We start from the raw sequence: 24489 nt of genomic DNA, 5'->3' as shown, positions 1-24489 counted from the left end.
ATTAATCATTTGGAAATATATTTTAAAATATCAAACAAAAATACTGAAGAGGCTTAACTGAGGCTATGGCATAGTGAAGTAACAATTAATATGTATTCTTATAGACCGCAATAAAATGTTTTAACGTGTATATTATTATAATTTGCAATGATAAAGCAAAATACATTAAAAAAAAAAAAGAATAAAAAGGTCAAAATTGCCGGATTGATTGTGCCCCCTGCTTTCAAGATAACAAGGGAAAAGTTTTTAATAAACAGTATTCAAATGTGTTGCACTCAATAGGATATTTTAGCGAGTGTATTTACAAGCCATTTCTGTGTGAAGCAGTTTGCTTTGTCCACACAATGGTAAACCCCCCAGTTTGTAATCGTTTTACACGATGATGTAATCCCATCCTGTTCCATTACGCAAATTGAAAAAAATGTCATCATCGGCGAGCTGCTCGCCCCTGATTGGTCGAGCCGGGCTGTCAATCTTGTCAAATGCGTGTGCGTCACTTCCGTTGTCAGGTGGCGTTGTCGCTGTGGAAAGATGCGATCAGCGGCGAGCGAGCAGGCTTTTCTTCGCTAATCGCTGCTTTTTCGGAGGCTTCAAGCGGCCACCCGACCCGCGGCGGTCCGTCCGGAACCGTCGTCAAGCAGAGAACTCGCCCTCGCGAGAAATGTCGACGTTGTGAGGGCGGAGGACGACGCCAAGACCCTTTTTTTTTTTTTTTTTTTTTTTTTTTTTTTTATTAAACCCGGCGGTTTCGGCTCGAGGTGAGTTAGCAAGTTAGCTTCATGTTAGCCAGCTGTAACATTTCCTACTTTGTTTAAATGGCCTCTCCACTCCACTTGACGCTCGTCAGTCGAACCTTTACCACCCCCGAAAAATGGAATGAACATGCTAAATTATCCCTTGTTTTACGCCAGCTAAGTAGTTTTCACGGAGAACTTGGTGGTGTAGCGTGCCTTCTTTGTGTGTATCTTTGCCTGCCTCTGTTGGAGGCTCCTAGCTAAAGAATTCTTAACTTTTATTCCACACGGATTTGAGTAAAATCTAAAAGCTTTCTGTCCCCTCTGCAACTCCAACCAACACCAATGGTAGTAGACCGCATAGTAGACTGCATAGTGAAAGGATTCGCTATCGATTGTTGCGGGTTAAACATTCATGGGACACTTCATTAGGTACAGCTACATTGTCATCTTAAAGCCATAAACCACTACAACTCTCAAAAACATACCCATGTTATGTTTATACGTAAGATTTTATGCCTTTATTGAGCCAAGGCAATACAGTGCAACAGAGGTGCGTGGACAAGCCCTCAATTATTTACTTTATTGTATTATGGTGTACGTATCCCTCCAAATAATTGCTTAAGTACTCAGTGAAAAAAATACTCATGCGCTGTAAGTTCTGATTTCCCTTTTTTTTTTTTTTTTTTTTTTTTAAGTTTAAAGGTTAACTTCACGCGCATGTGAAATAGGATAGTGAAGTGAAACTGTTAAATCTTTATAAAACAACATACATTTAGTGTACAATTGTCAAACCGTAAAGGTTTTTTTTATTTTTCAAAGTGGAGTACTTGTGGGCTGAGATGTAACTGTTCTTTTTCATAATCCATCTGTCCATTTTCTATACCGCTTATTCTTACTTGGGATGCAGATGAGCTGCGCCTGTCTGTTAGACAAGCTTTGTATGCTGTGGAGGAGCTAAATTTGGCCTGGGTTGTTAGTGGAAAATACATCAAGTATTTCCTTCAAGTGCATTTTTTTAGATTCAAGTAATCTATAAGTCTTATTTTAAAGGGCAATGTAAGATTTGTTTAGAAGTGTAGGTTCACTGTTTTTTTTACGTGGGGAAAATAATCTCATTGCCTGGCACACGCAAAAGTCAGAAAAAGTAGTCTATAATGTCGAGAGTCTCAATTTACCGAAAAATGTATTTGCTCAGTGTATTTCACATGATGGCTATTATTGCGTTGAATGAATGGCAGCAGGTGGATACGCAGGTTAATTGTACCGTGTACGTGTTATCAAGTGAAAGAGCATTTAATTGTCCTGGCTGTCACTCTCACTGGCAAAGATGGAAGACTAATAGAATTCACTTTCAGCTGTGACCTTGGATCATTTCACAAACTGGTTTGGAATTGCTTCCTTCCAGCAATTTAGGCTGATGCAGGTGTACCTAATATTGTGAGTCAACTGTGGATGAGTTGTTGTAAAGTAGCAGCCGAGCTAAATTTAACCGGTGGTAAGGCGATACCGTACAAATGCAACGGGAAATGTGACCAACCACGTGCGATTGTTACTAGAAGACCCTTTCACGTGCGACATTTGGTATGATTTCGAGGACGTGGGGTCGATTAACACTGGTCGGTCAGTGACAGTTTATATCCACGCAAGAAGCGTCAGGGTTCGGCATAACGCTCCTCTTCTCTTCTCTTTTTTTTTTCACTTTTTTTTCTTTTCTTCAGAATTTTCTTGAACAAACTTGTAACCCTAACTGTTTCGGCGAAGATTCTACTCTGATCAACTTTGGTACGCTTTTATTTTGAAGTTGTGCGTGGCGGCTGTCTTGACTCGTCGTCTTCCTGACTGGAGAGGCTGCATAGTTGGAGGCCCAGTTTACAATTAAGGACGCTAAAGGGAAGAAAATACAGTCATCTAAAAATGAAAACCAATTGGTCGTTTATTATTGAGTAAAATGTGTTATTTTCTCTTCCGTATTCATAATGGTGCTTTAACCTATACATTTTTTGAGCTGCACCCCCTGTAGAGTGATTTTTTTTTTTTTTTTTGTACCCCTCCCCACACCCCGTTTTGTGTTGGTGCCATTTAAACAAGGCCACGATGTGGGACGGAATTAGGTTGAAAAGTTGAAAAAAAAAATCTGGGCTGTGCAATGCGGTGTGACCTTGTGCAATACAGCGTGACCTTGCCGCCCAAAGCCAATCAAGGACATTGCCAATGTGGTCTCTGCAGATGTTGGCCTTCATTTTGTTTTAGGCTCCAACAAATTTGCGTCCATTCACTCATTATCTTGGTGGGGGTTTTTTGTTGAATTTGTTTGCATCCAGCAAGAAGTCCCGTGGGTGGATCTAGTTGACCGCTTTATGTGCTTGATTCGATTCTATTTAAGGGAGCCGGCGTGTCCCGTGGGCAGCGGCCTCACGGGTCACGCCTCTCCTCCTCGCGCCCCGTCGAGCTCCCGTTTTCGCCGCAACGTGATCTACAAGACTCGTATGTGTTGTCTGTGAGAAAAGAGACGGCCGCATGCCGTCACCGCGCTGATGTCATCTAGGTCGTCGTGCATTCGACGGCGGTGCTGACCTTTGCCTTTTACATGTTGGAAAGGGGCGGGGGTGTTGTCTGGCGTTTCGTAGCTAGCTCCATGTGTTGCCTTGGAGGAGCTGATTGCCTTGTTGTTGTTGTGTGTTAGGTAGCTCCTCCCAGTGAATCATTTACATTGCCCCAAGGTGCTCGGATGATAATATTACTCAGGTTTTGTTGTTTAGTCAACTCCTGCCCGTTTGCTGTTTGCTAGTCATAAATGCACTTTTATTTTCCCTTCTTCACTTATTTGGTGGAAAAAAATCACACGTTTGTGTTTTTGTTTTGCTCTTTTGGTAACACTGATGCTGTAAAATGGTGACAATGCCCAATGCTGGCAGAAAAGTAGTAATTGTTGTCAAGGATACATGTCAACTGTGCTATACACGTGTGCTTGTGGTGCAAGTTTTTCCAAATCAAATCATCTGCAAGGCATTTATCTTGAAAGGTAATGCAAGATGAGTTTCGATCTAACCGAGGTATTGTCGCTAGTAACTGGTCAGTCGGTGTTCCGAGCGTTCTTGACCAACACTGTCATGTTAACCGCTGCCGGCCACCCATTAACTAAGGCAAGTTTGATATAAAGTTTGACTTGAAATGTGACATGCTCATTTTGGACCGTTTCTGGTGGCGTTCCCTTCCAAAGGCGCCAATGTAACCTTAACAGTCGTTTTTCGGTCAATTGCCGCACGCCGTAGTCTAGCGCTATTTATTCAATGCAAGTTGTTTGTGTAGTTTCTCAGCCTAAAAAAGAACATTTATATAGCTTTTAGTGTGACTCATTGCAGTTGCACAAACACAATGATAAACACCTTGTTCAGTTAATACCTCTCCAACAACTCAGCGGTAGTGTCATTGGTGTCCACTAATACAGGAAACAGCCTCGTCCGATAGAGTTTACGCTTTGACTAATATTAAAGTAGTATGAAGGGGTTATATGATTTCCAGTCTTTTTATTTTTTGCTTGCTCAAGTAGACGTGATGACCCGGTGTCACGGGCGGTTTGCGCCATCGAGGCTGTCTGTCAGCAAGCCTCGCTGGGCGATGACTCGCGGGGAGGGGGACGGATGGGCGAGAGACACCATGACCGCGATAACGCGCGGCTGTCTGGGATCACCAAAGAAAAGAAAAAAAGCCTCACTCGCGGAAGTGAGAATTCGCAGCGGCTGCCAACTGTCGTGCCTGCGCTCTGGCCCAAAGTGCCAGTTGGCGAGTGGCGTTCGTTCGAAATGAGGATCCCGCATGATTATAAAACCAGCAAGTTACTTTTGCACTCTGGCTCACAAAAATTCCCTGCAGCCTGTTGAATCTGTTTTTTTTTTTATTTTTTATTATTACAATGCTTGGATTCTGCTTGCGTGAGTCACCCTTCTCCATCGCTTCGCTGAGCGCAGGATTACTGTATCGAGTGTACCCTGGTTTCTTGTGGGGAGTCTGTTCCAGGCCCACTTGCAGTAGGTAGAAAACCACAACGCGCAAACACTTTGAACACATGCTTTAAACACAGTTGAGCTAAAGAGTCTTGAACCAGAACGCACAGAAAAGCAATTGCCAGTGTCAAATGTATTGCAGCGTCTGTGTACATGCATGTGCCTTTGAAGAAGCGGGGCCTCCCCATTTACTTTCCAACGGTGGCCTCGGCTCGAATAGAATTGGGCACCGTGCGGCATTTCACCCTGAACGTAAAAGTGTCTTTGGTGCCCTGATCTTGTTGTTAGGGGTGGAGACAAATGAACCGCTAAATGCTACCCCAACCAAAATATTGACGAGCGTGACCTGAGAGCCACACGGCACTTGTTTGCTCATCAGCTTTTTGGCCGCGCTGCCGTTCCCGCAGGTGCGTCTTTGCAGAAACTTCACGAGCGAGTATTTTCCATTCTCTGGCCGTGCTGCTATTCGGAGTCGCCAGGATTCACATGAGACCCAAATAGAAGCTGCTCATTTGAACACCTTCCTTCTTTTTTTTTTTTTTTTTTTTTTTTTTTTTTTTTCAATCCAAGTCGAGTCAGCTTTCTTTCCACCTGCAATCGGGATTGTTATTTGCAGCTGCGGCAAAGTGGGGCGTAGCAGCACACCAGAAAAATACCAACAAAGAATCAAGCAACATTAGGCAAGGAGTGAAAGCGCATCAATTCCGATGTGTTTGTTTGCTCTCAAGTGCCACGATTGGGGAACGGCGTCACGGCGTCAGCTTTCGGCAATTGTGGAGCTGACCCTCGTTGCGGTCATTTTAGTGTCAGCCCAGGCTAACTCTTTGTATGGTGTCATATTGTTTACTTCGATTCAGTGTTGTCACAGCCCGGCGCTGACGCTCGTCTCGTTAGTTACATTCAATCCGGGCGTCACGTGAAATGAACGTGGAAGCGGACCAACAACACGAGGAAGTCGGAATCGGGCACTTCAACATGGCCGTCAATTCCGCCATAGACATTCCTCCCAACTTCCGTTGAGTAGACCCGGAAAAAAAGTCTCAAGAAGCCCAAGCTGCCATTTTGGTTTGATGAGGCTCATCCCAGGCTTCCTCACTGGTGCTCCTCCAAGAAACGTTGTCCGATTGCCACCAAATTTGCAGGACGTATTCTCGAGCGGCTTGGGTGAGGCAAATGGTGGTCGTGCCAGCAGCCCCTCTCTGCTTTTCTGACCCAGCGGTCAGTGTAGATCCAGCCTGCGTAGAACGAGATCAGAGCTTTACAGATGGGAATGGCTCACATGTGCGTGCATCGATGGATGCAAACGACAGCAAGAATATGAGTTAGGCGCTATTCGGTTCTTCCTATTCATACGTAGATACCTGGCACGCAAACACCCTTGCTCACAAAATGAGGAAGTTCAATTTTCTCAGTCACAGACATTGCTCCCTCCGCCCCCCCACACATCCACAGCAGCAATGCCTTTTGTCATGCTTGAAACCTTCCAGAGCTGGTTTGACACGCGCGTCACACGCTCGGGGCTGCATTTGGTCCTCTTTGGTGTCATCACCTGAGCATTGAAACGCATATCGCCGTCCAACGACGCTGGAAGTCCAAAGCGGTGAGTCATTGCTCTCCTCCGGCTCCAAGCAGCACTTACTTCCCTGTTACGGGAAGCCGGCGTAATTTCTCGGCGCAGGAACGCACAAAACAAAACAAAGCTTAGCTCTCCATGCATAGCCGAGGCGTTTTTGGATCGCGTCACACCGTCGCGGGCTCTTTTTTTCTGGCATAGTCGAGTGCTTTGTCAGCCTTGTCGCGACACGCACGGCACGTCATGGCAGGTAAGCCGTCAGATTTGCAGATAAAATGCGCAGGTTAAGAGTGGAAGGGTCAGGAAAGCACAAAGGCAAAATGAATAGATGAAAAGCGACCGCACCCGCCGTGTGTGTGTGTGTGTGTGTGTGTGTCCCACGTGAACGAGGAGATTGTTTGTCAGCAGGGGTCGAAGTCAGGGTGTCATCCTCACCACCGGCAGCCGTCGTTGCGAACGGAGCTGTCACGGTCTCACGTTGGCGCTGAGGTGTTGCTAAACGTGTGGGAGGGACCTTGGAAATAGGGGGGGGGGGGAACTTGCCCTGTGTTTTACCTCCTTTCACTTGTCTGCACGCGCTCGAGCCAGCAGGACTTGCTCCCTCTCAGCTTTCGGTATCGTCTCATCTTTACCAAAGCCGGGGCAATGTTTTTGCCTTATTTGGAGCATTCAGCCGCCAGTGCCCGTCTTAATCTGATTTCCTTTCTTTTTGTTCTGTTCTTCCCCTGCAGAGCTCCAGTATGTCCAAGCGGCGTGCGTCGGAGAGAGGGGCCGGAGAGACATCAGGCAGGGCCGGCAAGCTGCAGTGTCCCGTGTACAGCGGGATATCTGGCAGCAACGCCAAGCGAGCTGGGCCCTTCATCCTTGGTAAGAAAGTGACCGTGCAAAGACTCAACGCTCAGACAAAAAGCTGTATTTTCCACATAGGCCATTTTACTAGTCTTCAGTGGTGAACAAATGGGGGCTTGTCGTTGTTGGGCCTGAGGTGGCCTTGGGATTGTTTTCATTGCTTTTAAATTGACAATTCTAAAGCATAGATGCAAGTGAGCATGCTTTAAATATTTTTTTTTGGGGGGGGGGGGGGGGGGATGATTTCCACACGCTTGTAGCATAGAACGGCCGTATGGCGTACTGTGACTAGTGCTACGACACAGTGGCGTAAAGTGACAAAATTGGGCTAATTTTGGATTCTCGGACCATGTCCAGAGGTATGGAGACTGTCACCGCACCACAGAGCGTTCTAGACCGGCGACGACGGCAGAAGGGCAAGTTGAAAGTCCTCCTTACATTGGCCAATTGGAAGACAAGATGCAAAACCTGCCATGAAGCAGTCGTCTCCTTTTAAAGCGGAAGTCAACCCAAAGGCCTAATGTTACTCCAGTAAAATAAAAAAAGTTAAACGGCAAGTCCACCCCATGTGGAAGATGAGTTGGGCACTAGTAAAATGCACCCGTTTTTAGCCATGTCAGGGGGCGGCCACTTGCTGTCCACTGAAAACGGCATCACAGTTGCGCAGGGCTCGAGTAACGACCAAGCGTGGCTCATCTTCAGAAAACGGGTAAGCCGTGAAGGAACGTATAATTGCAAAGAATTTTGGGGTGTTGACTTCCCCTTTAAGCCTCAGTGCAAACGTCAGTGCAGTGTAGTAATGTAGTACCTTTTTTGTTTTTTGTTTCCCCCCAAACAAATCTTAATTGGTGTCATTGTGTCTTTACTACTGCGTTAGCATAGGTTAGTGATGGACTATTCCCCATTGTCACTTTTTCATACAAATTTAGTTCCATCACCGCCATTAGAGAAGGAGCTCTGTTGTAAAGAAACAAAACAAAAATAAAGTAAGACCAGTCACTTTTTGTCCCGCCTTTTGTTGGTATTGCTCGAGTTACTTGGTGTTTAATAGATGTAGAATCGTTATTTGATTGTATTGTAGCCAGCCACTTTGACAAGTTCCATTTCCTGTCGTTCCAGCGGTTATCCGCACTGTTTCCGATCAAGTGTACCTTTGGTGCGTTACACAAGCAGCCGGGACAGACGCTCGTACGTCACTTTGCTCCTGCTACGGAAAAATAAATTCTGGGAGCGCTTCGCCATCACGGCTAAAAAGAGACTTGCTGAGATGTGTGAGATTTTTTATTTCTTTCTTTCTTTATTTTTTTAAATCGTTTTTTTTACCTGACTTTTGAAACTTAGTTTTCCGCACGCCTTCGACTGAACTTGAGCTTGGATGGCAAGTCGTTCCTTCTGGTGCGTGTGCGCGTGTGTATATCAAAGAGTGGCGGGCTGTCTGCGTGTACGTAGGGCGGAGACAAGAATGCAAAGAATTTTGCTGAGCGCCATCACACAGACCGGAGAGGTCTGCGTTGACGCAAGCGTGTAGAAGATGTACTTTCTTCTCACCCTCGAGGCCCTCCTGACACGTCCCGTTTACTCTTTGAGCCATCTGCAAAGCGCCAAACTAAACATTGCGCCGCCATGGGTGTTAATTTTTTTATTTTTTTGTAAACGAGCACACACGCCAGTATGTTGCCGGCCTTTTGGTCATGCAGCTGTTCTGTTGTTTTTTTTTTGTGTGTTTTTTTTTCCGCAGGGCCTCGTCTTGGCAACTCTCCAGTGCCCAGCATAGTGCAGTGTCTGGCCAGGAAAGATGGCAGCGACGATTTCTACCAGCTCAAAGTAAGTGACGTGCAACTTTGAGATCAAAAACTTTTCACCTTCCTTTTTGCTGGGGTTCACTTTATGGCCTGGCCTGGCATGGACAAACCAATCTGTGCGCTCCCGTTTATTGGGGGCGGCTGCCATGTTACACAAGCAAGGGGCATGCAAAATGGGGTGGAGGTTAGCGGCCCCCCTGCAATGTACACGTGTAATCCCCTCATCCGGAGACACCGCGTTGTGAGTCAAAACTGGCCAAGGGTACACGCTGATCTCGTCACCGGCCAATCGCGGGGCCCACATAGACAAGTGCTCACACCTCTGGACAATTTGGTCTTTCAATGAACAGAACTGATGCAATCCAGAGTAGCTGGGAAAACTGCACAGAAGTGCAGGGAAAATGTGCAAATTCCACAGCGGAAGGCCCTAATACGAGATCCAAATACAGGACCTGGACTGTGAGGCAGACATGCTAATCACTAGTACCAAGTGTTATTCGCTAGTTCATGCTGTGCCAATAGGAAGCAACAACAGGAAGTTACTAGCAGAAAACCTCCGTTAATTGTATTATGTAACCTTTTAATTCAAGTGTAAAAACTTAGAGTCAATCGCCGTACGTCAAAATGTAAACAGAGTCAAACTACTTGTCATTTGACATGTTACATCAGTGTTTCCCACAGATTTGAAATCTACTTGGGTGGATGGACGCAGGCGGGGATGGGGCAATTTTTTTTTGGTTATTTTACTCTTCATATCATGCATTCTAGTGAATTTTCAGAGTAAAAATTGTCACCGCAATGTTAACGTTACATGCGGTATCTACGGTCGTGACACGCTTAGTTTTTTTGTTTTTTGGGAGGTTGTGTTTTTTTTTAAACATTTATTTATATATATATATATATATATATATATATATATATATATATATATATATATATATATATATATATATATATATATATATATATATATATATATATATATATATATATATATATATATATATATATATATATATATATATTTTATTATTATTTTTTTTTAATCAAATTCTCTTAAACATCTTGGGTGGGCCGCCCAAGTATTAACATGGTGTGGGAAACACTGTAGTGCCGTGTTTGCAAAAATGGAAATGGAAGCCGGTGAGCAGACTTCATGCATCGCGCTTTTTAATATTTGAACCGTCATACAACCACCATACATGAAAAGTAAAATGAAATGAAACAACTCCAGTTGACGCCTAACAGATCCTGAAAAACGAGGCCTAGAAGTGTATATATATTCATATTCTAACAGGTGTGCAAGTGTAAAAAGAAATTAACTTTAAACAGGGAGTCAACTCCAACAAATTCTCTGCAATATGTTCTATGCGCCTCCACTAGTGTGAAATCGGCTTTCTGATTTAATGTTGTTTGTGGAATACGAGTTAATCCAGCCCATTTTCTCCATCTCGGGGGCGTACGTTTTGTCACTTCTGTCGACTGAAAATAATGACATCGCAGACCCTCGGGGCTCAGATAACGACCAATTACGGCTCACCTGTTTTCTGAAGCTGAGCTATGATTGGTGGTTATCTGAGCCCTGAGCATCTGTGATGTCACTTTCAGTCGACAGAAGTGACAAAATGACCGCCCCCAGAAATGGATGAAAAGGGGCGGATTTGGTTGCTTAACTCAATATTCATCAGAATTCTGTGTGGGGGCCACATAGGACTTATTGTTATTGTCAGGAACTGTTTTTTTTTTTGGCTTAACTTCCCCTTTTTGAGCAAAATAATTGTCGGATGGCGACATAGAACCGCGTTGCCTTAGCGGCCACTGTCTGGCTTCTTGGGTCAACCCGCTCAGGTTTGAGTGTCAAGTCTTGGGATGGTCTTCAACTGGCAGTAAGCTGCCCCCGCCCCGCAGTCTGAGCCCAAATCCTCCTCTGATGGCCCCCGCCTCTGTTTCCGCAGATCCTGACGCTGGAGGAGCGAGTGGACTCTGCCGGCGAGACGCAGGAGGAGAGGCAGGGGAAGATGCTGCTGCACACCGAGTATTCCCTCCTGTCTCTGCTGCACAACCAGGACGGCGTGGTCCACCATCACGGCCTCTTCCAGGTAGCCGCAGCCAAGCGCTTTTATGGGCCAACCTATGTGCAAGGTGGCAAGTCGGTCCCTGAGCTTCAGCCGCCTTTGGTGCGCAACTTAATTGAATCTATAGAGCGCTTCAAAAACTGCTGCAGTTGAAACAAAGTGAGAAGTCAAACGCATAATATTGAAAATCGAACAGTGCCCACGCTCAAATTCATTTGAGAGTTTTCCATGTCTCAGTCAAACAGGCTCAGCCGTTTTTGCTGCCTGGATGTGTAAACGCTAGTGGTAATTACAACTACTACCTGTTGTCCTTTTCCTGATGGGACTAGGTAGACGTGCGTCCATTTGAAGTTGAATTGTAAGTGAATGATGCACCCGGTGACTAGTAATCTACTTAGGGGGACGCCCAATCTTTGAGGAAAGAGGATCTCGTCGATAGACACCAACAGCCAGCCGTCTGTTTATTCCTTCAATAGTAGAGAGTCCACCCTTAAGAGCCTTATTTATCTGCCGTCATTCACTTTTCATTGCCTCGTCCGTTCCCCTCACCCCTCCCTCACCTGCCCTTCCCGTCGGCCTGCCTCTTAACTGTGTTATTGCTCCATCTTCCCGTCTCCTCGGATCGGCGGCAGCGGCCGACCTGCGCCCTGATTCATTTACGTCCGCCGTATCGATCGCATTACGCTTGCGTCCACCACGCCGGGAGATCAAGATGATAGAAGCTCTCAGAAGCGCCGGCTCGAGCTTAGAAAAAAAAAAAACACGTACAGATGTGATACAGAAATCAATGAGAGCTCTGCTTTTAGAGAAGCTGCTAGGGCAGGTTGAAACAATACGCTTGAATCTATGGGTATAAACACATTTTGTTCCTGTTTTCTTTTTCTTTTTTAATGAACGTGACAGACCACACTCACGACCAAAGGAAAACGGGCTATTCCCGAACATTTTGTTCCTTTTCTTTTGTTTTTTTTTTTTGAATGAATGTATGTGACAGACCACACTCACGACGACGGAAAACGGGTCACGCTCACTCGAGATAACGGCGCAGCACAGCACACGCAGCTGTTGTCATCACGTTGACATGACGCGTTGCTGTGCGTTGGCCTCTTTGCTGTGCGCTGATTGTCAGAAGCAAAGGCGTCTAAATTCCGCGCCTCCTCCCGGTTGCAGGACCGGGCCTACGAAATGCCGGAGGACCCGGAGGCCAGCAAGTTGCGCAAGATGAAGAAGCGCATCTGCCTGGTGCTGGACTGCCTGTGCGCGCACGACTTGAGCGACAAGACGGCCGACCTCATCAACCTGCAGCACTACGTCATCAAGGAGAAGCGGCTGGGCGAGCGCGAGGCCATCATCATCTTCTACGACGTGGTGCGCGTGGTGGAGGCCCTGCACAAGGTGAGCTTCGGGAAGCGGTTTCCAACATAGGAGCTGTTCCATTCTTACCCGTAGCCGCCGCGTACCGACAAGCCTTTCTTTCCCGTCTGCAGAAGAACATCGTGCACAGAGACCTCAAGCTGGGAAACATGGTGCTGAACAAACGGTAAGGCTTGAAAAGAACCAGCCACCCCACCCGGCTTTTGCAACCGAGTCGTCTTCTCCGCTTGGTGCCGTGTCGCGCGCCACCCGAGCCGAGGGCCGCGTTCTTGCGCTGACAGCGGGATCGCTCATAGGAAGACTCAGTCTGTGACTTCCTGTCTGCGGCTTGAGGGACTGAGCTGTTTGCTTAGCTCTGCGCTGCATGTCAGAGTTTATTATTGGTGCATATTGACTAGGGCTGCAAAGGGGTGGAGTTTTTACATATTGGGAACCTGCCACGGGAATTGAGGGTAGTTTTATGCAAAGGTGTCTTACTCAAGCATAAATGCGTATCTTGTTTTGTCATAAGCAGGCATTCATTCGCGCGAAAAAGGACCAGAACAATACATTGGCCAACGCATGTATGGACGGGTCTGCTTTCTAATTGGCTGACTCCCACGTCACTTACCAGACTAGGCCCCGCTTAATCACAGGTGTGGAACTTGATGATTCTGACAGCAATGATACCGGCCACTCACATGCACATGCTTAATATCGATCAATTGATTTTGATCCGATTACTCCTTTAATCAACGGATGATTGATAGGGTAACTGGTTTTAAAAATAGGTAAGACTTGCATGAAATGGTGTCATTTTAGTCTGTATTATGTTAAAAATATTTTCCCCAACTGTATATAGGTGACATTTTGGTCAATGCCTGCGTTTTTTTGTCCTCATTTGTGAGTTCTCATTTATTCTCATGACTGCACGTTCCTTTTCATGGCAAGTGGCCAACTTTGAAAAGAAAATGGCGGAGCTTTGCGACTCTGGCATTGACCGGTCTGGATGGCAGACATCAGACCCCGTTGACCCCGGTTGCGCTGATGTTCAAACAGTGGAGAGCTTTTGTCGGGCGGGGGGGGGGTGGCGCGATGGAACACCGCGTCCCCGCCGGAGACAAAGGGGAGGCCGCCGAAAGGGCCCATAGCTCGCAGCTGACTCACGCGGCAATGCACGCACACACATATTGTCATCATTTAGTTACCCCGCTCCCCCACTTTTCCTGCCTGCTTCCATTGTCCATGCGAGTTGTCTCCTCTTGTCATATCCTTTTTCACTTTCCCCGTCATGTCCGCACTGTCCCTGGAGCCCAATTCAATATCCTCCCACCTCTCGCTTTTCGTCGCAGTCCATCGACAAGCTCGGCAGTTGGCGCACCAACGGCGCCGCTTCCCGACACGGCCGTCATTCAAGCAGGATATCGTGAATCCATTCTTTTTCCCCAACGTGGCCGACGACGCTCGCTGGTGCGCGAGTCTACGCTCCCGCCATTGCTACGAATGCAACTACTGCTGCCAACGCCGCTAGTACCGCCACCACTTCTTAGGGATGTCGCGGTATGATAATGTCGCGATATTGTGGCGATGTATAAAAGCTCACGATATTGTGATTAAAAAAAAAAAAAATTATTTTAAAAGTTCGGTTCCTACACTGGCGGCATTACACGAATTTCCCCGTATGTCGGATTTCACCATTTAAAGTCGAAATTTGCTTTGTATAAAAAAACTAAAATACATTCAAATAAAAAGCACAAGATGCTGTACTGAAGTGGATGGAGAAAGAAAAGAGGAGGACACTGCGCATGCTCATTGCTCAACTGCAGGAAATGCTGGTCTTTGTAGTACAGGAAGTGCTTGTATGCGGAAGTGCGGTGTTTGGCGCAAATACACCAGCTGAGGTAAACGAGCTCAGAGACGCAGCACAAAAGCACACTTTTGGAGCGAGGACGAAACCGGCTGCTTCATTCCTGTGGTGAGCGACATGAACATCAAGTGTTTTGTTGGAAGTAACGAGCGGAAATGACGTCCGTTTGAGTCATGCCGTCGTGTGTCGCCGTACACGGTGGCTTATCCAAATGCCGGTGCAACTCTGTCCGCTCAATCATGTAAACGGGATATTCAGAATCTTTCAGAAATCGGAATTTTGACCTTAACCTGAATATTGACTGCATGTGAACGTAGTCCCTCTGGTGCTGGGAACAAAATGGAGGGAGGGGGAGGCACGGGCGTCGTCAAGTCGAAACGTCGTAGGTGGCGTACGTCGTAATACAAATAATACATGCAAGAACAGCATTCACAAAGACATGGGCTCGCTTGGCCAGTCATGCGCTCGGATTGTCGATGAGCGCAAAGTCTTAAGCATCGAATTCATCTGCACTAATAAACTAACCACCAGAGGGTGCTTGAACGGCACAAATGGAAAACAACTCTGGCTTTTAAACACATTTGCTGCTATTGATATCGACGGTGGCAATTTTAATATCCCGATATTGCCGATACTGTGACATCCCTACTACCTCTCCAACCACTACGTATACTGCCAGGCATGGGCAGATTACACAATTGGACGGGTGACTGAGGTAAACCTTTTGTCTATTTTGAGGGGACATTGAACGTAAACAACCCGCCTCGCTCGTACAAGTTAATCGCCTCCAATCAACTTTTTTCTCACCCGCCTTCTCGTGAGCACTTTCACACAGAGGAGGAGGGCGGTGGGGGGTAAGGGAACAAGACAAAAGAGACAAACACCTTTTTGATCAGTGCAAAAAAATAAAAAGAAACTAGTATATACTATCTACAACTAATATACTAGTTAGCCCCAAGGACAACATGAGTAGCAGACGGGTCTGCTCTAAAACTAGCTCACTGGGACACTGTGATACTGCAATATTTTTGCTGACGGTTATCATCACTTCAGAAGTAATCTCAGCCAATGCCATAATAGTGTACCGCCTCCACTCTACCATTACCACTAACGCCAGCCCTATACACACGTGGACAAAATTATTAGCCCTCTGTTAATGAAAGAAAAACACACGGCGATCCCCAAAGTAACTTGACTCTGACAGAAATCTCTGTGGCAAAGAGGACGCGTTTATGCCGAGGGCGTCCTGGAAGCGCCGCGGGCGTGGTGTTCCGTTTCTTGTGTTTGGCCTTCCTTCTAAATGGAAGCCCCTTGAAGGGCTGAGCGGAAAAGAGCAGCTTGGAAGAAAGAAAGAAAGAGACAGACAGCCATTGGCTGACACCAAAGTCTGCGTGTGAAAGTGAGAAAGAAGAGCGGAAGCTGCTGGTGACCTTTTTTTAATTTTTTTTTTTTTTAGAAAACAAGCACGTGTCTGGAGAAAGGTTTCACAAATGTGGCGTGTCTGTCCATTTTTTGCATGGTGTTCAGCTTTCTAAATCCAAATGGGCCTGCCAGCTCACGGCCACGCTGGCTTGGGAATCAACAATCATCGTTGACTCATACGTTTGTGTTCTGTTTTTTTTTTTTTTTTTTCTTTCTCTTCCTCCGACAACAAAGCCCCGCCCGGTTCCTCTTGTTTCTCGAAAGCAAATTAATCACACCGTGCCGAGTGCCATTAGCGCTCCCCTTCGTTTTGTCCTCGTACTGGTCAATAGCTCATTTCCTCAATATCGCCATCCACTCGCAGAGAAGCCATACTTGAGATTTCTTCACTTGAGCACAAGTCTACTGGCTGGACTTGAATCCCATTTGGTGCACAATGTTCAACGTGGCATTCTCTCAGCTCGCGCTCAAAATGACACCGCGATGCTTGAATTAATAGCGAGGTGCGCTCACAATGTGAGAACGTTTCATGTCGGGACATTCAATCAATGCATTTTTCCTTCCCCCGGGAAAAAACCCCCCCACCCCTTCACTTCCCCGTCTGTTAGACTCGCTGGCTGAAAGATTGCAAATTGGATAGAAACACTTGATGCCTTAGCTTTCAATGTCTTTTTCCTCGCCCGAGGAGAAAAAGAACCCATTGTGCCACTTGTTGACTGTGAATACGGCGACTTGGTAAGACTGGTCCCTCCCACCACGTTGTGACATCACAGAGCACCTACCCGCACATGGCAAATGTAACATTTCCACACTGAGAGCAGGCAACTGATTCAGCGAGTGATCATCTCGGATAAAATGGGTCAACATCACCTGATATAAATGTCATTTGACGAGCTCAAAATGGACTTTGTTCCAAATGACGCCAGCGCTCGAGCGAATGAACGCATCAGCGTACTGTACACGAAGATACAGTAGTGGGTGGCGCCTAGCTTTACTTTGCCGTCACTCGTTGTGATTGGGGAACACAATGACGCGTGGTTTGGTTCTCTGTTGCTATGAATTGAAAAATTGAGTGGCCGCCGCTCATGTGCGCGTGTTGTTGCAGGACGCACCGAATCACCATCACCAACTTCTGCTTAGGGAAACACCTGGTGAGTGAGGACGACCTGCTCAAAGACCAGCGAGGAAGCCCCGCCTACATCAGCCCCGACGTGCTCAGCGGTGAGTGTCGTTGCCTTAGGGCGCAGGTGTGGAACTCCGCTGCCCTGCCTCTTTTCCATCTCTCCCAGTTGCAACACACTTGTTTCAAATGAGCAGCGAGTTCTGCAGGGGCCTGATCCCGATGGGCTGAATCAGGTGTGTTGCAGGAGGAAACCTCTAAGACATGCGGGAGGGCGGCCCCCCGAGGACCAGAGTTTGACACCCTTGCCTTAAGGGCTGTTGCGCAACCCCTTCAGGGCCAGCTGCTTGTTTTTTGTCCGGGGAATCGTCTTGTTTTGCGGTATGGGACTAAAAGCAGGAAGATGTGTTTTGTCATCACTGCGTGTGCAGAGGAAGCTGCAGTGTCTTCCGTGAGAACTTTTTTTTTTTTTTCTTGATGTTTGAAAAGAAGCAGCCAGTGTGCGATTGCTGGGCTTTCCAACAAAAAACTCAATGTTGACAGTTGGTCTCCGCTGCTTGACTGACGCTGTTTGTTAACAGGCACGAAAAGCTGTACATCAACCTGTGCGTGCGTGCGTGCCAACATAACGTGACTGGCGTGCATTAAAAGCAAGCGTCAGTGAGTCACGCACTGATGACTCACTGGAGGGAAACTACTCCCGTATACCCCCCGTTTGTGTGTGCGCGCATGTGCTTTGCGGGTGTGTCTTTGTGGGTGTTTTTTTTTTATTTTTAATTTTTTTTAAAACATTTTTTTTGTTTTGCGCATGTTCCTTTTTGTGTGTGAGTTTTGAGTGTACGTCCCTCACTCAAGGCGTGCTTCTACGACGTGGCGTGCGCGCAAGCGTTGATCAAATTGCCTGCTGCTGCCGCTCAGTTGGCTGCAGCTTTGCCTGCATATGGCGTGATAGAGCCGCCCGCAGCCACCCCCCACGACTCCGAGGGTTAATTGTACCGGCTACACGTTCATGTGGAAATTTTGCGGAACTGTAAACGCACACGGGCTCAACTTGTTTGCCTTGACTCATCCAGTTAATGATTCCAGCGGCCGCCTTGACAGGAACTCGCTTAGCAGCCTGAGTCAGCCAGTGTCAAAGTTGCCCTTGTACGAAGCCTCGTGTGGACGTTGCCGCCACATTCGATTTTCCCCTTGGGTCTCCCTAAATGTTGAAGCCTCCCCAGGTTGCGGCAAGAATGATGACAAATGCCCAACTTGGAATTCTTGTCTTATCCGACAAGAAAAGCGCTCTGTTTGTTGGGTGCGATTCACGTGTGCGCTGTCAAGTGTTGTCCTAATTGAAACGGAAAATGTCATTGTGTCGAAAAGCTCTGGGCTTTGTTCAATCCAATGGGATTGCATGGCGATAACATATTTTGCGGCGCCTCGCCTCCTTTGTGTGTGCCTTTGCAGGTCGCCCGTACCGCGGCAAGCCCAGCGACATGTGGGCCCTCGGCGTGGTGCTGTTCACCATGCTCTACGGCCAGTTCCCCTTCTACGACAGCATACCTCAAGAGCTCTTCCGCAAAATCAAGGCCGCTGAGTACTCCGTCCCAGAGTGAGTCGCTCCGGGGGCATCTGGCCGCGTGGTCCCACGCAGTTACGGCACAGAAACAAGTTGGCAAAGTGTTTTGCTTTCGGGTGAAATTTCACAATCCTATTCAAATGTGCTACAAGTGAGCTTCATTTGACCTTCTCTAAACGTGTCGGGTGAATTTCCGAGGATGTCCGCCCCCTCTCTCTCTCTCTCTCTCTCTCTCTCTCTCTCTCTCTCTCTCTCTCTCTCTCGTCCTCATGTGACGTCAAAACGGGAGCCGCGCGATCACGAGGACTGTTTGGATTCCCATTGGGACAGGAGATTCAAACAGCTGCTGTGAATTTTCTTCGACGGCTCCCCGTTGTGCAAAAAGTAACCGCAAAGCTGCATTCCAAAGTTTAGGGATGGTTGTGGTGCGTTTTAGGTTCATCCTGCAATTTCACCTGAAAGCAGCATCTCTGTTTTTTTTTTGTTTTTTTTCTCCCCATGCAGCACTTTCCACTGAGAGGACTTCCAAAGTGCTTCCCGTAGTTTTTTGTTGTCCTTGTAATTTGAGTGGTGTCTAACGTAAACAAACGTGCCCCGCAGAGATGGCCGCGTGTCCGACAACACGGTGTGTCTGATCCGAAAGCTGTTGGTGCTCGACCCTCAGCAGAGGCTGACCGCCGGCGAGGTGCTGGAGTCCCTGGGTGACGTCATCGCCTCTTGGCAAGTGCCGCGTCCGATCCCGTCGTTGTCTGTACACTTGGGTTACAAACGATACCAACTTGCGCTGGGCGATATGGCCTTAAAAAGGGAAGTCAAGCCCCCAAACCTCTTTGCAATAATATGCTCTGTACGCCCTCACTGGTCTCAACGTGGCCGTCCCATTAATACTGCCTTTGCGGAATATGAGGTAAGCAAGGAAAATGCGCCCGTTTTTATCCATCTCGGGGGGCGGCCATTTTGCCACTTCTGTCCACTGGCAATGACATCAGTTGCTGAGATATCGAGCAATCACTCTGAAGCTGAGCCGGCCGGGAGCATGTCATTTGCAGTCGGCGGAAAGTGGCAAAATGGCCGTCCCCCGAGAAGGACAAAAATGGGTGCGTTGTACCGCTTAACTCATATTCCAGAAACGCAAATTTGGACTGCATAGAAGATATTCTTGGAAAGACAATGTTTGGCTTGACTTCGCCTTTGAAATAAAATTTCAGAGCACCCCTGTATTCCCGTCATCTCCGCCAAAGTGTAAAGATGTTGCTTTCCTGTCGGGCTGTCACTATCGAATATTTTTAGAATCCATTATGCTGTGCGTTATTCCATCTATTAATTGAATAATCCCATTTGAAAAAAAAAACTGTTTATTAACCAATTATTTGCTATCGTTTCGTGATTAAAAAAAACAACAACGGAGCTGCACTGAAGCACCACACACGATTGATGACCTTTTTGAAACTTACAATCACTCGGCTTTCATGAAGAACGACAGAAATCCGAATAATGACTGCTGAGATGCTGAACTCAGAGCATGTGGCCAATTTGAATTGAAGCGGCGTCTCGAAACGACGACTCGATCGTGAAAATGGTTGTCGATGAAATTGATGAGCGGTGGCTTTCATTTGAACACCTGGACCTTCCAGGCAGTCTGTTTCGTCGCTGAGCGGCCCGCTGCAGGTGGTTCCAGATATTGACGATCAGGTCAACCACCCGGAGCATCTGCAAGAGGTAAAAGGAGCACCGGGCAGGCTGTGCGCTATACACGAGTCCAGTCAAAAGAAAAAGAAAAAGAAGAAGAAGAAGAAGAAAGATTGACTCTTTGTTTGTTTGTTCCAGCCCAAAGTGACGGAGGAGTCGTCGCAGTACGAGTTTGAGAACTACATGCGTCAGCAGCTTCTGCTGGCCGAGGAGAAGAACACGTTCCACGAGGCCAAGAGCTTCCTCAAGCGTCACTTGAACGGCCTGCCGCCGGTGCGGCGGCTGGGCCACGACGCCCAGCCCGTCGGCCCGCTGGACGCCGCCATCCTGGCGCAGCGCTTCCTCCGCAAGTAGGCCCGAGCCCCGAACCCCGAACCCGACTCGCGTCCGCGTCGGGTCGGCCTCGGGCCAAACACGAGAGGGCGGAACTGCTCGAGGCAGGCCCCGGGTTGACCTTGGAGTCACTGTGCAAGCCTCCGCCCGCGTTCTCGGGGTGTGTTGTGACGCTCCTGAGCGATACGGGCCCACCCTCATCTGTAGCAGCACCTTCACCTTGCCATCACGCCTCCCTCCCTCCTTCCCTCCCTCCCTCCCTCCCTCCCTCCCTCCCTCCTTCCTTCCTTCCTTCCTTCCGTCCGCCCGTACTTCCTTCCTTCCTTCCTACCTTCCTACCTTCTACTGTCAACCCGTTTTGGAAAACCTTTCAAATCAATCTACCTCTCCGTCTCTTTTTCTGTGTTGGTCAACCACGCTCACTGTTCTATGGCACCACCGGCAACGTTCATCTTTTTCCCCTCGCGCTACGGGGAAAGAAGCAACAAACCCTCTCGAGTGGTTTTCTGCGAGAGGCGTGGGTGGGGGGGGGAGTACAGAATAAGCTTCTTTTTTTTTTATAAATCATTATGACCTTGGAGTAGCATTTCTAATTTCCTATTGAAGACGGACATTTATGGGAAACACGCTTAGGTACCGGTCGTCTTGCCCCTGTGGAGATCTCTTTCCTAGCATCAGGCAGCTAGCGTGCGGAACGCCTGGAAGTCGCCATGCCAAGACCCCCGATGAGGCCCAGATGTTGGACGCTGCCTCGTTAACCTCCTTGGTGCCACAGCCAAAAATCACAACAACAAAAACCTGACACTTTGGAAACGCCACGGATTCGGTACCCGGCACCTCATTCGGAATTGAAACGGCTTCCAGGTAATCCGACCAACGACGGATGAAAAGATTTTTTTTTTTTTTTTTCAAATTTTGTGTGTGTTTTTTTTTTTTTTTCCTCCAGTATGAATGTGAATGACACTTTGACATGTTTGCATCGCCGTGAGTGCGCGTGTGTCTCAAGCCAGGGCCCGCCGAGCCGTCCGCCTCGGCAGCCATCGTTAAGCTATCCTCCAGTCTTTGGACACTTTCCCACGGCGCGGTACTGGCTTGGCTCTGGGAAAACACGCAAAGTCCATGCAGCGTAGATCACGTCGACCGCACAAAGTCAAACAAATTGAATCCAAGGCTGCTGGCGAAATGGGGCACTGCAGCCAAGGGGAGAGTAACGGCTCACATTGTTGGCCTGTTTTCACGCTGCCCTCAGTCTCCCCTCGGATAAATGTGCCTCCTTTCTGTTGCTGTTTTTGCATTTGTATTGCCCGCTGTTCAAAACCACGGAAGCGGCAGGTAGGCGCACAGATTTGATCCGAGAGCAAAGACGGACCTCGGCAGCCAAGTGGAGAACACGGAGCAGCGCAGAGTTAACATTGGCGCGTTTATAGATATGGTTTTGGTCATTTCTAGCTCGTCGACCTGCAGTCCACATCATCCATATGATATTTGGAAGTGCTGCCGACCAGAAATAGTACCTCCTCCTAGTATCTGGTACTGATGGTGAGTAGAGCCAAGTGGGTACCATGCAGTGGAAAAGCATCCAAATAGTGTTTCTTTTCTGGCACACTGTGAAAAGCAGCCCAACACCGAGCTAGCCCTCGCTTGTGTAATAGCAGCCCCCTCATGTACATGCATGTATTATTCCACTTTGTAGGTGCTTGGTGATCCATACTGTAATATTTCTCTTTTCTTTTTTTTTTTTTTGTTCTTGTTTTCCTTTTTTTTCTGGTTGCCTTGGATTGTGGTGACTGTTTACGTAATCAAGGTTGTTTTTATTTGATTTTTCTTTTTTCTTCTTCTTTTTTTTTTTTTTTTTTGATGAAGCTATGCTCCAGCGACTTTGCTGCAGGCTCACTTAGACTTCCTACTATTTATGTTTGCATCCCAACCTCATTCACTTGTAATTTCAAGTGGATTTATTTATTGTTCTCCAAAATCAGCTACAATAATGGAAAAAGTAGCTTTTTGTTTTTTTGTTTTATTTTCTTTCCCCACCTTCTGGGACCCCAGACCTATCATGTACTTGCCATAAACCACAATTCTTGCCGTATTGCCACCATTTAAGCTACTCTGATATATATATATATATATATATATATATATATATATATATATATAATTATTTTTTTTTTACTCACAAGAGTTAAACTTCTTTCTCCAGAATCATTCAGTTCATTAAAAAAAAAAAAAAAATCATCATTAGGAACATGAGTCAATTCCATATCAGTACTGTAGTACACAAAATACTGGCCCAACGTGATAACGTCCCACAAGATTGTAATTGGAGGTAGGATATACTTACTAAATGTAGATGTTATTCGTCTGTCACTCACTCTTTCTAGAGTTGCCAGTTTTGATTTTCACATGCAGTTATGTTGCTACTGTGGTTTTGAAAAGCATGACAGTAATGCAATGTGGAGGTGAAATGCATGATGGTGCCATTCATGTAGTAGCAAGAGTGTATTGATTTTTTTTTTTTTTTTCTTCCTCTATTGCTTCCACAAATTTTATTTAATAACACTATATTTTCGAAAGGTTTTTTTTTTTTTTTTTTTTTTTTTTTCTTTCCCCCCACGGGTTCCTTCCAGCAATTCAATCTCAAAAATTACATATTTTTTCAAAAAGTGACACATTTTAATTTCTGTATGTATGATGAATTGATGGATAGTTTTATAGAAATATGAGAAGTGCATTATTTTTCAAGGAAATTGTCTCCCCTAGGTTCTCTATTAATTTTGTAGCAATGGAAATCTTGAAATATTCTTTCAAGATAAGTTACCTCCCTTAGTTTCATCGACCACACAAGGAAATAGAACAAATCTGTGCCAATATTTCCCTTCTGTTCCTCGCACTATTTTTATGGATGAAAAAAATAGACTAATTTCCCCCAAAATATGTAACAAAAGGTTTCCCCTGAATTTGGGTTTCATTTTTATCCATTCTAATTTCAATTTCTGGCATGTCTCAAAATTGCTTCCATATTTTTCCCCTCTGAAAGTATTTCCTCTGCATTTGCTAAAGTTCAATGGCAAAAATATATCCACCTGGTTCAATCCACTGATTTTCAAATGTGAAATAATTTTTCCCCAAATTATAATACCAAATTATTTCCCCTCTGCAGTTCAACCACATTTTCCCAATTTTATAAGTTTTTATTTAGTAGCAAAACCAAATATATTTGCCACTTGGTTTCATCCACTACACTGGTTAATTTTTTTTCTGTTTAAAAATAGCAAAATGTTTATTTTTCTTAGCTCCCAAACCAAAATCGTTCCCTTTCTGATTGCATAGTAAAATTCAATTTTACCTGCATTTTGGGAGGTGTAATTTATTAGCAAAACTGCCTTAATAGGTTTCCACAATACATATTTTGTCCTTCTCCCAAAAACATTTCACCTTTTTTTCTGCTTCTTTCATAGCGAAACTTTTTTTTTTTTTTTTCTGTTTTCTATGTTTTGTTCCATGTTTTTTTTTTCTTTTTACGAAAATGTCCCCATCTGCTTTGAAATACTGTAGTTGGGTATATTTTGGACATATTGCTGATGTGTTTCAAGCGATAATTTGACAAGGCAAAGATTTTGGTTGTCGTTATTGTCTTTGTAAGCTCCTTGGTCATCATTGGGGGCATCCAGAGACACATTGACATTATTGTACAGTTGGAAAATCACCTTTGTATAAAAAAAAAAAAAAACAACAACAACATATTTTTCTACTTCATCAGAAACTACATGCATGTCAGCAATAAACTTTGATATGGAAAATGAGTCTTGTTTGGTGATTGCAAAGCTTACTTTTGGCCGGCAGATGGCGGAGTTTCTCAAATGATCAACTAGGCCAATAGTGACACAGTCATACATTCTCTATTTCTAATTTAACAACAAATTGTCATTTGACGATTAAATGAAATTGAATTATAATGAGTTGTTTTAATGTTTCAATTCTAGTATTTGCATAAATTTGCTCTGTCTGTCTCGCTGTCTGTCTGTCTGTCTCTGTGTGTGTGTGTGTGTGTGTGCGCGTGTGTGCGTGTGTGCGTGCGTGCGTGTGTGCGTGTGTTGTAGA

At 46.1% G+C, this 24489-nt stretch overlaps 1 protein-coding gene across 1 annotated transcript; it reads left to right on the top strand.

The window, feature by feature from the left end:
* Window positions 1-519: 519 nt before the first annotated feature.
* On the top strand, window positions 520-24191 carry stk40 (serine/threonine kinase 40). The gene is made up of 11 exons (XM_086038957.1): window positions 520-758; window positions 7046-7181; window positions 8902-8987; window positions 10921-11064; window positions 12211-12435; window positions 12528-12580; window positions 16788-16903; window positions 18255-18399; window positions 18967-19090; window positions 20005-20085; window positions 20194-24191. The coding sequence occupies exons 2-11, from the start codon at window positions 7055-7057 to the stop codon at window positions 20407-20409; spliced, it is 1317 nt and encodes a 438-aa protein (XP_085895083.1). The 5' UTR covers window positions 520-758; window positions 7046-7054; the 3' UTR covers window positions 20410-24191.
* The last annotated feature ends 298 nt before the right edge of the window (window positions 24192-24489 follow it).

This window comes from Filicampus tigris, chromosome 8 (genome assembly GCF_054856515.1).
Source record: "Filicampus tigris isolate MCC_2025a chromosome 8, RoL_Ftig_1.0, whole genome shotgun sequence".
Lineage (NCBI taxonomy): Eukaryota > Metazoa > Chordata > Actinopteri > Syngnathiformes > Syngnathidae > Filicampus > Filicampus tigris.
Note: the sequence above shows the minus strand (reverse complement) of the source record. Positions and strands in the feature narration are given on the sequence as shown.

Excerpts from the sequence above, each read along its gene's own strand:
- stk40 (XM_086038957.1), top strand. The coding sequence starts at position 7,055 with ATGTCCAAGCGGCGTGCGTCGGAGAGAGGGGCCGGAGAGACATCAGGC. Across the intron at positions 7,182-8,901 it reads AGCTGGGCCCTTCATCCTTG|GGCCTCGTCTTGGCAACTCT; the intron begins GTAAGAAAGTGA and ends TTTTTTCCGCAG. Across the intron at positions 18,400-18,966 it reads GCTGAGTACTCCGTCCCAGA|AGATGGCCGCGTGTCCGACA; the intron begins GTGAGTCGCTCC and ends CGTGCCCCGCAG.